The sequence below is a fragment of the Narcine bancroftii genome, chromosome 2, assembly GCF_036971445.1.
Source record: "Narcine bancroftii isolate sNarBan1 chromosome 2, sNarBan1.hap1, whole genome shotgun sequence".
NCBI classification, from domain to species: domain Eukaryota; kingdom Metazoa; phylum Chordata; class Chondrichthyes; order Torpediniformes; family Narcinidae; genus Narcine; species Narcine bancroftii.
In genome coordinates, this window is record NC_091470.1 from 73,366,844 (window position 1) to 73,380,273 (window position 13,430).

The 13,430-nt window shown below is 35.4% G+C and overlaps 1 protein-coding gene across 6 annotated transcripts in view; it reads right to left on the reverse strand.

Annotated features, from left to right (window-relative positions):
• Positions 1-13,430, reverse strand: part of LOC138753737 (protein PALS1-like) — an 80,612-nt gene that overhangs the window by 43,178 nt on the left and 24,004 nt on the right. For all 6 annotated transcript variants that reach the window (XR_011351398.1, XR_011351397.1, XM_069917093.1 and 3 more), the window contains exons 2-3: positions 4,476-4,548; positions 51-542 (exon numbers count right to left, since the gene is read on the reverse strand). Coding sequence is in view for 4 of the 6 variants with exons in the window: in XM_069917093.1 (XP_069773194.1) it covers positions 51-417 (367 nt within the window). In the remaining 2 variants the exon portion in view is untranslated. The remainder of the gene's footprint in view (positions 1-50; positions 543-4,475; positions 4,549-13,430) is intronic.

Genomic DNA, 13,430 nt, shown 5'->3' on the forward strand with positions numbered 1-13,430 from the left:
TGCTGAAGAGCTAAGAATGGCTTTTTCACACATAATGACCAGTTACATACCAAGAACTTTAACTGCACTGCTGGGTCCCTCTAAAATAAAGTCCTCTTCTTTATCAAATGTTGGATTATCAATGCCCACTTTGGGCTGAACTTGTGCCAGTTTTTTTAGACGAATAGAAGAATTGAGGTCAAATTCCTGCTTTTTTCCCTCTTCTTCTCGTCTACGACGCATATCATCCTGTTGCTGGCGGATCCTCTCCAACTGAGCACTTCTGCGTATTGGCATGGCTCGTGAACCCAAATCATCTGGGCAATCAACAGCCATTTCTCTATGTCTCAATGATTCTTCACGACATGAAAGGTCTAGGTTCTTAGGATCATATTCTGATTCATCTGCAAAATGTCCATTTAGGTGAGAGGTAGTCATGACTGAAACTTTTGTCTTTATTAGTATCTGGAACCTGCGTTTATAATTTGGTTCCTTCTCCGAAAATTCATGTTAATGACGATAGAGGTTCTTTTTGATGTGAACACATTCCAGTTGATTAAAACCTGGAGAGAGAGAATTGCTGATGAGAAAATAAACCGTTCAATTCCCTGGAAAACACAGTCATCAAATTCTGAAGTCTCAACTTTTGTTTTCCCATCTCTACAAGGATATGTGGAAACAAACTCTTGAACATTGGAGACAAGCTTCCCAGAATCCACCATACGACCCATCATTGAAGTTATTTAATATGAGTTTTTGTTCCAAATTTCACTCACCTGTTGCAAAAGAACTAACCATCTGCCAAGTTTCTGTCACAGGGTCAAGTGCTTTTATCCTAACTGATTTCAACAGCAAGGCTTACACATTCTCCTCCAAATGTTCATATTTCATCCTCCCCCCCACCATTACAAATGTACAAATGACACTGCCGGCTGGTACTCTCTTCAACTGAGGTATTGTGTTGAGCAAAGGCGGTATCAGTGTCTATAGAAATAATTTATATTTCAATCACATTCCAAAATAATAAAGACAATTCCAAATGCTAAATGACAGGTTTGCACTAAAATGTGTGTACAATTTAGAAGATAGCTAGAGTAAAAAGGACTAATTTTCCCCAACAGAGGAGTGAAAGACAAAAATAATAGATTTCAAGTAATGATATCAGGATTAGAGGGGACAGAAAAAAAATGTCCACCCAGAATATAATAGGAGTCTAGAATTGTTTGCTTAAAAAGCTAGCAGCAGAAAACTTTGTTGCATTAGACTAAGGACTTAACTGTGAATGTGAAATGCCATAATCTGCACAGTACATTCCAGTGTTTTTAAAGGACACAATGCTCTCAATTAGATTCTCATGTGTCATGAATTTTTCATAATTTCCTTTATTACCAGTACTTTAATGACTAAAACTGACAATCAAGAACTCTATTCTGCCTTTCCAACTTCTGCACGACAGTAGCCACCATTTTTTTTTATACTTCACACACCATCTGCTTTTTGGTTTAGGGCAATCTTGCCATATCTGGTCTAATGATAGAGAGGCCTTCCTCTATTATTACAGATACCCTTTTCAAAAAGCAGACAAAATTTAAATCAAATTTTATTTAGCTAATTTTTTTAATACGGAAATTGAAAATTAAAATCACAATACTTTATAAGTGAATTGGAGGAAAATCTAGAGGATTTCAAATGATATTCAATCACCCAACTAAAGGATGAGAACTTTAGAGAGATTGAGTCTCTTAAGGATAACTTGCCAAAACACAGAAAACTTCTCTATTACTTAATGCATACAGGTGAGAAAAAAAAGAGCAAAATAATGGCTAGAACTTCATCTAATTTTTAAAAGCTTCCACAATTATGAGACGCACAAACATTGTAGGTAATCAGCATCTTTTTTCAAGCCGAAAATGTCAATTGGTAGAAAACAGATTTCATGAGAGATGGGGAAAAGTGAGATTTGCAAGGCAACTTTTTAAAAAAAAAAATCAGTTGCAGGTCCCTGGAAAACACTGCCAGAAGAGGTAGTAGAGCCAAATGATAGCTAGATTTAAGAGGTATTTAGACACACATGAACAGGTCAAAAGAGGAGCATAGACCAGATGCAGGCAGATAGGATTAGTTTAAACTGGCATCATCTTGGTGGGTCTGTTCCTGTGCTGTACTATTCCCTGTTCCATATTCAGTTCATGTCACAAGCTTAGACAAAGTCACCATCTTCTTGTCTTGATTTTTACATTCCTCCATGGTCCTGCTTATCCATCGCTCTTTAATTTCCTCCAGCTCTGCCAGCCTTCAATATAGCTGCACTCTCCCAATTCGGGCCACTTAATTATCCTGAAGCATAATTGCTCCAGCACTGGCTTAATAAGAAATTGTTCTAGAGACTGGAATTCTGCCACCTTCCTGTGAAGGTTATCTTTCAAACTTATTCCAAGCTTTTGTTATTTGTCCATCTATTCCATGAAGCACCATCCTTGTTTTTTGATAATACTCCTTGTGAAGTGATTTTGGACAAGGGCGCAAAGTTAAAAAGCACTCTGCAAACGTTGTTGCTACAGTCTAAATTCAAAACTGAGACCTTGTGCAACTCAGTTTATGTGGTATATTACAGCTGTACTAGATTCAAATATCTGAAATATTAGTTCAAATAGTACAGCTTTGAAAGTGGGCTACATTTATGAGAGATGGCACCTTTGCAACTTTGATGTTAAATTACACATTTAAAAGATCCTGAAGTTCCCATTTATTTTCATGGAATAAAATGTTTGCAGTTCCAGTCATTGCAGTCACAAAATCCAACTAATGAGGAATTGATCAGTTAGGTGTAGGGTAGGATACAAATTTGATCATAATGGTTGCCTGATAACCAGAGTACTGCATTTTTTTTGTAGATTCACACTCCATTTCTACATGATGAGTACTCTTCTAGTCTCAATATAGATTGAGGGAATCAAATAAGCCAAAACTATAGATCTGAAGAGAAAATAATAGTTAAAAAACTCTTGGGATCTAAGACCACCTGGAGGATTTAATACATCAATTTGACGTTATTATATCCGAGACAATTTCCATGCTCATTTTCAGTTGCACAGCAAGCAAATCAAGTTAAGGGGAGTTTTTGGTGCAACACTGATGCTGGACTTGCAGCCAGGGAGGGTATTACACATCTACGTTAACTTTAGGAATTTTCAGAAGATCCTGGCTAACACTGTGGTGTATTGACCCAAAGAAAAGGGTCCCTACTCTTATTTCCACTTTATATTTCCAGTTTCAATTTAGCATATCCAAGACAAGTATAGACGAGCTATATATTTGAACATTAGCAAAAATATCAAGGCACAGATCCATTTGTTTACTCACTCAGAAATTACAAAATAAAAATAACAGAGTAAGTGAATGTTGAGCTTGTACATCACAGAATTATACAGCACAGAAACAGGCCCTTTCAGACCACCATGATGCTGATCCTATTTAGCATTAGGCTTGTAACCCTTTACTTTCCTTTGAATGAGGTCATTGTATCTGCCTTAACTACCTCCTCTGGCGATTTATTCCAGGCAACTACCACACTGTGTGAAAAATTTATCCTTCTGATGATATCTTAAATCTCAACTCTCACCTTATAAAGATTTGCCCTCTACTTCCAGACTCCCCTGCCCTGAGAAAAAGAATTTCTCCCTTAAACGCCTCATAATTTTCTAAATGTCTAAAACAGTGATTCTGAACCTTTTTTCTTTCCACTCACATCCCACTTTAATTCATCTCTGTGCCATTAGTGCTCTGTGATTCGTAAGGGATTGATTAAAGTGGGATGTGAGTGGGAAGGGAAGGTTGAGAATCGCTGCTCGAGAGAAGATCCAATTGCTTGAGAAAAATTGTCATTGGCCCATTTCCTTTGGAGTTATGAAATTGTACACATAACGAGTCAATTAGGTACGATTAAAACAGTGGTTTTCAAACTTTTTCTTTCCACCCACATAGCACCTTAAGCAATCCCTTATTAATCACAGAGGCATAGGGAATACTTAGAGTGGTATGTGAGTAAGAAGAAAAAGGTTGAGAACCACTGGTATAATAGGTCACAATTTAGCCTCCTATATTTCAGACAGAATAAACTCAGTTGATCTACTCCTTATAACTACAACCCTCCATTCCAGGCAACATACTGGTAAATCTTTTCTGCACTCTCTCTCTCTCAATTGGAAAAGAGCACCCGTTTCTGAAACTATGATCATCAACCAAGCATACTCTCCATGTTGAGTTTGTGAATTTATTACAAATTCTTTTGTTTCAATCACAGCTATTTTCTTACATCTCCCTTTGTACAGCATATTTTAAAATAAAACAAATGCTTTCTTCTCCCCTGGCTTCCAATGTAATTGGAGTTCTTCATTTAGTCAAGATTAGCATTCTTAAGAACTTGACCCCTGTTTCTGTAGCAACAGTTTTATTAGCCATCAGGATTCCCTGGCATTGTATCAAATGATACTTACATCACTCTGGCAGAATTTCCACATTTCAGCTTTTTTTTCTCTATCCCACGTCGATGCAGGTTTTGCTTAGCCCCTGTGCAACATAGAAATAGCTTTTTGAAAATTAATCATCTACAAATACAACCACATCATATTGCTGTTCCAACTTAGATAGCTTAAACGAGATTCTGCAAACCTATCTTAAAATCACAAATGCCATAAAGAATGTATTTTAAAGTATCTGATCTATTCACAACAGTGGCTTTGGTAGTAATTTTCCCATTTATCATTATTTGGATGAAAGAGCAACAAAATATTTATGGCAGCTAATTTTGATTCTGGCTGTTGATTTAACAGCTCCAGCTCAATGTATTACCCATCTTGCCTCAACATTTTGCGATTTCAAAGGCCAGACCCCAACTTTAAACATTTCACCAGCCCAGTACAGAATCCAGCTAATTGAATAGGAAAAATATTCTGTTTGCAATCATGGAAAACTAATTATTTTCAAATGTTACACAATGCCTCATGTTCATTAAATAATGAATACAAAAAGACACGAAATTTAAAAAAACTTTGACCACATAAGGCTGTCTAAAAGCCCCTCAAACAACCAGTGATCTTCCTTCCTCAAAAATGAAAAGAATAATCTTGAATTAGAAGCATACTCACCTTTTTCAGTCCAAAGACAATGCAAAAATCACATTCCCTTCATTCCTCTCCTCTGCACAAGTGCATTTTCCAAAGAATACACAAATGCTTTCAGTGGCCAACCATTTCAATTCTGCACCCCACTCCTGTGCTGACATGCCTGTCCATGACCTCATACTGTCAAATCAAGGCCACCTGCAAACTGGAGGACCAATACCTAATATTCCATCTGGGCACTCTCCAACTAGAGGACATTAACATCAATTTCTCTGGTTTCTGCTAGCATATTGTTCTTCCTCTTTCCCATCTCTCTACCCCATTCCATCTCCTTTCAGAGCACCCCCCCTGCCCCAACTGTTTGATTTGGGCTCCTGCTGACATTTAGCACATACCTTGATGAAGGGCTCAAGCCTGAAACATTAGTTATGCATCTTTTTCTTTGCAAAACAAAGCACTCCATTTGACTTGTTGAGTTTCTCTAGCATTATGTTTTTACTTCAATCTTGGTGTTTGCAGACTAAGATTTTACTCAATGATTTCATTATGACAGTTCCGGCACAAGAAAGTAGGGAACATTCTTAAAAATGATCAGCAATGAATTTACTCATTGAGATACATTAAAAAAGTAATTAACCATTTCCTCAAGAAATGACCAGCAAAACTGATCCACAAGTCTTGATGAAGAGTTTTGGCTCGAAATGCCAACTGTTCTTTTTTCCCCCACTGATCTGCTTTGCCCACTGAGTCCTCCAGCAAATTGCGGTTAGCTTCAAATCCATGCTGAAAAATTATTTTCATGGGTCATTGCACAATTGCCACCTTTTGATCAACAGAACCCAATGGAGAATTATGTTGAGTGCAGAATTGAAGTATTTTAAAAGGCATTAAAACGAGGGACTGAGTTGTGCCTCTCGAATAAAAGCTTTTATTGATCAACAGCAGAAAAAATTGACATTACTCCCAGTGTAAGGAAGACAATCTTCAAGGTACTCTCCATAAGTGGACATCAATGTCGTCAACAAGTGACACTTTGGTTATGAGAAATTTTTTTCTTGGTTATTCCTCAGTTGAGATGGTAAACAGAAACCTTGAATGCCAAAAAGAACATTCTAAAAGTTCTTACTGGAAACTGGACAGTCGTCACAAAAGATTCACTCCAATTCAGATAATTGAGCAATTTGTTATTTTTACTGCAATTTTCTGGGTTTTGTAGCATTTGTATCAACCAGTACTCATCATTATCGAATAAAATATACAGCAACTTCTGGGATGTTCAGGAAAGCAAAGACTACTCCACAACAAACAATTCACAAGACAATCGAGTCGACAAGGGTTTACAAAAGTCATTTGATTCATTGGCCAGAGTTCTTACATAGGCTGGATAGAGGGGAACCAGTAGATGTAGTGTTTTTTAAAATTTCTATAAGGCATTCAATCATGTACTGTCAAATCAAGGCCACCCGTAAACTGGAGGACCAACACCTAATATTGCATCTGGGCACTCTCCAACCAGAGGACATTAACATCACAAGAAAACACATCTTGATTAATGACACAGCAGGCATCAGGAGCTGAATTCTTACTTCTGCTTCTACTTGTTATGTTACTAAATTTGGGTATCCATGTCAAAATACAACCAAAACTGAAAGACTGGATGCTATCAGCTCTGGCACAGTGTTGCAGCTAATAGAACTGCTACTTTACACTACCAATGACTCTATTTCTATCCCGGCCTCTGGTACTCTGGGGAGTGTGTACCTTCTCCTGTGGTTATGTTTCTTCCAAGTGTTCCCATTTTCTTTCAAATCTCAAAGATGTGAAGTTGAGAGGTTTAATTGCTGTGATAATTCCACCCCCCTCCCATTTGATGGGTGATATATTCAACTGAGAGTGGTGGAATTGTGGGAAGAATAGGTCACAGCAAAAATTTTTGAAGTATGGGATTGGTCTGTGAGCTAATATAGATTAAATGGGCCAAAACAGCTTCTTTTTATATTGTAAGGAAATATGAAATTATTTCAAGTTCAAATCTATTGTCAAGAGTATACACCACACATACAACCCTGAGATTCTTTTTTCTGCTCACTAGGCAGAATTTCTACTGATCAGTTTTGTAAACTGTACATATACAACAGAGAGAACTGTAAACAAAGAAAGATGTAAACAAAATGATGGTGCAAATATAATTTTAAAATTCAGTAATAAATAATGTGCAAGAGTCTTAATCAGCAAATTAGTGAAGGGAAAACAAAGTTGAAAAAAATAATTTTGCTAATTTGACGATCTACAAAATCAAGATACTCGTGAATTTTACAAATGTATCCATTTACCTCAACATTTATATTATTCATTTATTTAACATATCCAAATAAAATTGTCTTGGAAAAGAAAGTGGAACTATTCCAATGTCACATTGTTTTAGTCCAATCTCAACTGCAGTATTGTTTCAAGCAACAAAGTGGAATTCAACTGATCAGATATGGCTAAATTATTATGGTTCAGAAATCCAGGATATCCTGAAATCAGTAAACAAATCAGGAAGCATGCAATAATGGAACATGGCTGACCAGTACTTGAATTCATTTTGATTCACATTTTGAAATTCTTAACACATCTCAATAAAGCTCAATACTCAAATTTTATATTGGTCCATTCATCTACTTTTGGAGAATACAAGTTCAATATTTCCGATATCCTTTTACAATAAAACAGTTCCTTAAATCACACTTTGTTAGATTTGCTTCCATTCTGGAAGATCCTTCAGTATTTCTTTTAGATTTTCATCATATTAGTAACTCAACTAAGTTAGTCCACTACATATCAACTGCAGTCCACATTTATGCAACCTTTCCTCATAATTTAATATTTCATCCTTGGGATCTTCCTGAGAAATTTCAACACCGTCTAATCATCCCTCCTGCACCAAGACTAACACACCCTTCCATCATGTGGTAAAGAGGAATGTTAAACTTTAAAACAAATTATTCACGTGATTAAAGTGCCCATTCAAGATTTTATTCAAATTATTTGTACAGATTTTTGTTTGATCATGCAGAAATTACAACACTTTTGTAATCATTACTTTGGGTACAAATAAATGTATAAAACTAACACCACTCCATTATTGTGTAAATTGGATTTGCAACTTTAACAATATTCTTGGGGGGCGTGGCAAGATGGTGTAGAGTCTAGACATGTGATCTCGACCTCTCTGGCCGGACTTTAAAGTACCCGTTTTTAACCCCTTGTTTTCAAGTTTAAACTTTTTAAATTTTAGTTTGAAGTATTAAGGAACTGTTATGGCCATTAATGGTAAAAAGATTAAACCTCAAGTACAGAAGAAGTTATATTTTCGAAGTGTTGAAGATTTGGGGCCTAAACAACTTGCTACAGTTTCAGGTTTAACTTCCTTAGTGCCTAAACCACAAAGACTGCCTGTGGGAGCTGAAAACAAAATGTCTACTACTCACCAAGTGAAGGATGGTGCTGGAATTACCCGTTCTCTGGAGGAAGGTGCGTGTTCCCAAGAAGTGGATCCCGATTCTGGAAGCCTTTTGATTTTAACGGAGGAAGTACGCAGGAAGACGACTCCATTGTCTGAAATGCTTCAGGAAGCATTCCAACCTGAAGATATCGATCTCCTCTGCGATTTTGTGAAAAAAACAATGAGCTGTGGGAGGAGACCAGCGTCGACTCCCTGAGGAAGTCGGGGTGCCGTCGCTGGGAGTCCAGACCCGCAGTAAAACCGTTACAATGCCTTTTGTTGAGTTGCAGCAGCAGCTGCAGTTACCTGGTTCTGCCACTACGTCAGAGAAAGCAGGGCTGAGCTTTTCTGATCTACAATGTAAGCAGTTAAATGCTGTCATCCAGCCTATAATGAATGAGCTGGCTCAAATGAATGTTAGTGTTAAGTTCAGAATTGAATACAGTTAAAGCACGTGTGGAAGCATCTTGTGAAGATTTAAAAAAATTTCAGTCTGCTTTTTTGGAATGTAAACAGCAAGTAGCTTCTAATACAAAAAACATGTTGAAGGTTGAAAAATCCGTTATAGAATTGGGAGAACGTGAGAAGGAGTTAGAGAGGAAAATAGACTACTTGGAGAATCAAAGCAGAAGGAATGATGTGAAAATTGTTGGTTTGCCAGAAGGTATGGAAGGACAAGATCCTCTTCGTTATTTTAAAGACTGGATCCCACAAGTACTAGGGCAAGAATTTTTTTCTGGAGGCTTGGTATTGGAAAGAGCTCATAGAGCTTTAAGAAGAACAGCTTACCTGGTCAACCACCGAGACCTGTAATAATTCGATGTTTGAATTATTTGGACAGAGAAGCAATACTTTGACTAGCAGTGCAAAATATGAGACAACGACAAACTCTGTCATTGATTCAGAATAGCAGAATTTTTAAAAATCCTGATTTGAGTCAAGAGGTCATTCAACGTCGATGTCAATTTAATCCAGTTAAAGAGGTTTTGTGGCGTAAAGGTTATAAGTCTACTTTTCGCTATCCGGCAGTGTGAAGGTGTTTTATGGAGACTATCGATCTCGGTTTTTTGAGAATGATCGTGAAGCAATGATTTTTGCTGATTCATTGCCAGATATAAGAGGACAAAGACGTAGTCCACCATTGTCTCCTAAAGAAAAATCTGGTTGTTCTGGAAACGGAAGAAATGGCAGAAATGGGAAAAAACGGGAATGGAAAGAGTCCAACTTCTTTTGAAATGGGATCTCCGAGTTTGGAATCTCTTGGATGAATAGAAGAATTTTCTTATTCTTATTTTACTTTTTATGTTGTTATATTTTGATGTTATTCTTTGTTCGGCTGGGGAGGGAGAGATTTGCTCTAAGTTCTATTAGTCATCAGCCACTGGTGGGTGATCCACACCCAAATTTTGTTTAGGAATTACTTCCTTTTGGTAGTTTTTTTTTTGGGGGGGGGGTTAATTTTTTTAAAAAATTTTCATTTTATCTAGCCTTTAATTTGTGATTTTTTTTCTCCTATTGGAGGGCCTATTTACGTTGATTTGAGTTTTCATATAAAGATATTATTAGTCTTTAGTAATATTAGTAGATACGTCAAAGTTGAGGCTTGCTACTTTTAATGTTCGAGATTTAAACAGTCCAATTAAGCGTAAGCGAATTTTGGCGTCTATTAAGAAAATGAAAATTGATGTTGCTTTTTTACAAGAAACACATTTGAATGTCAAAGAAAGTATGAAATTGAAGAGGGACTGGGTAGGACATGTATATTCTTCTTCATTTAATTCCAGGGCTAAAGGTGTAGCAATTTTGATACATAAAAATTTATCTTTTGAATCAATGGAGGAAAAGGCAGGATGTATTCTTAAATAAATTGTAAGATTTTGAGTGAATTTTGGACTTTACTTAATATTTATGCTCCAAATGTAGATGATGAAATATTTATTTCAGATGCATTTTTATATCTGGGTCAGGCTAATGATAATGTTTTAGTTGGTGGTGATTTTAATTGTGTTTTGGAACCTTTATTAGATAAATCTCCGAAGAAAGTTAAGAAATCTAAAATGGGAGTTCAGGTTCAAGCGTTGGTGAAAGATCTTAATTTAGTAGATATTTGGAGACGTCTTAATCCGACAGAGAAAGATTTCTCCTTTTACTCATCTAGACATGAATTGTTTTCAAGGATTGACATTTTTTTAAAATATCGGCACATTTTCAAGGGAAAATACAACAAGTGGAATACAAAAGTAGGGTGATTTCAGATCATATTTTGTTATACTTTACATATGCAACCTCTGAGAAAATTCAAGCGGCCTTTCGTTGGAGGTTTAATACAATGTTATTAAAAAATACGGAATTTATTGATTTTTTAAAAAAACAAATTAATTTTTTTTGAAAGAAAATTCTAATTCTGTTCAAAGTAAGTTTGTATTATGGGACAAATAATTAGTTATACTTCTAAAATAAAAAAAGAATCGATTAAATCAGAGTCTTGAATTAGAGAAACAGATTGATGAGTTAGAAAAGGAATTTCAGAAAGATGCTACAGAAGATCAGAAAATAGAATTATCTAGGTTGAAACTGGAATATAATACTTTGCAATCTTATCAATTTGAATGCATGATTAATAGGACTAAACAACGGTATTATGAATGGGGAGAGAAAGCACATAAGGTATTGACATGGCAATTAAAGAAAGAACAGGTTTTGAGGACTATTAATGCTGTTAGACGGAATTCTCTTATCACATAAACCTCGTGAGATTAATGATGAATTTTGTTCATTTTATAAAAAGTTATATACATCTGAAGGAAAACAAGAAAATGGATCGATTGATCTTTTTTTTTTAAATCACAGTTGAATTTACCGACATTAGAGGATGCAGAAATACAGGAGTTGGAGGCACTATTTACTGATTTGGAAATCAAAATGGCTATGATGGAAATGCCGAACAGTAAATCGCCTGGTGAGGATGGATTTTCGGTTGAATTTTATAAAATTTTTTATGATGATTTTTCTACAGTGTTTGGAGATGTACTAGGTCAGGTTGGAGAACATTATGAATTGCCTGAGTCTTGTTCTAGTGCTTTAATTACAGTAATTCCAAAGAAAGATAGAGATCCTTTGAAAGTATCTTCATATCGACCAATTTCATTGTTGAGTGTAGATTATAAAATTATAGCCAAAATTTTAGCGAATAGATTGGCTAAGTTTTTACCTAAGTTGATTCATATGGATCAAAAGGTTTCATAAAGAATAGATATGCCTCGGATAATATTTTACGTGTGATTAGTTTGATTAATAGATTTTGACAATCTTCAGACCACCCGATAGTGATATCTTTAGATGCCGAAAAAGCGTTTGATAGAGTTGAGTGGAATTTTCTGTTCAAAGTTTTGGAGAAATTTAAGTTTGGTCCTATCTTTATTGGTTGGATTAAGGCTTTATATAGTAAACCGGTAGCTAGAGTATTGACGAATGGTTTGATTTCGGAACCGTTTAAATTGACTCGATCAACTAGTCAAGGTTGTCCTTTATCACCAGCTTTGTTGCGTTAGTGATCGAACCTTTAGCACAGCTGATAAGACAAAATACACAGATACAAGGTATGAAAGTTTTTGATGAGGAATATAAAATTAATTTATTTGCCAATGATGTACTGGTGTATTTAACAAATCCAGCTCAATCACTTTTGCACTTGAAGGAGTGTCTGATACAATATGGATGTCTTTCTGGATATAAAGTTAAATGGGAAAAAAGTGAAATATTACCAGTAAGTGAAGGAGATTATTCAGTTTATAAGAATATTATTAATTTGAAATGGACTGATCGAATTAAGTATTTGGGTATAATTTTGAATGTTAATTATCAATCTTTATATAAATTAAATTATGTTCCGTTAATAAAAAAATTAAACTGATTTGATTAAATGGAAAGATTTACCTGTTAATTTATTGGGTAGGATAAATACAATTAGGATGAATATTTTTCCGCGTATCCAATATTTGTTTCAATCCATTCCGTATTTACTTGATAATATTTTTTTCGAGATTTGAATAAAATGGTTAGGGAGTTTTTATGGAGAGGTAAATTTTCAAGAGTAGCCTTGAATAAATTAACTTGGAAATATGAGTTAGGGGGAATTACGTTTACCACATTTTTGAAATTATTATGAAGCAGCCCAACTTAAATTTATTAGTTCATTGATGGATTTGGAACGGCCCCCTAGTTGGGCCAAAATTGAGATGGCAAATATTTCTGAATTTGAAATACATCAATTTTTGTTTAGATGGAATATAAATTTGTTACAGCAACATAATGTGCCTATATTAAAACATTTAATGAAGTTATGGACAAAGAAAAAGAAAATGATAGGCTCTATCAGCTTTGACTCCGTTGTATAATAATCAACTTATTTCATTTTCAATACACAATGAAGTTTATTACATTGGAGATTTAAAGGTGTAGAAAATTTGGGAGATTGTTTTAAAGAAGGTAAATTTTTATCTTTTAATCAGATGAGGGACAGTTATGGATTGATAAGAGCTCTGTTTCTTTATTATCAAATTTGATCTTTGGTAAAACATGTGTTTGGTAGAGATATGATTTTACCTGAAATGACTAAATTTGAGACTTTTCTTATGAAGGTACTAGAGAAGGGTTATATTTCATCTATGTATCAAATATTACAGGATGGTTTGGATAAAAAGGGTTGGGATAAATCTAAAGGTAAATGGGAAGTGGATGATTGGTTAGATATTTGTTATGATAGTGTAGTTTTGTTTTGTGTGCCCGATGGAGATGTGGGGGGGCTGGTAATCATGGTGGGGAGCTGGCTGATGGAGGAC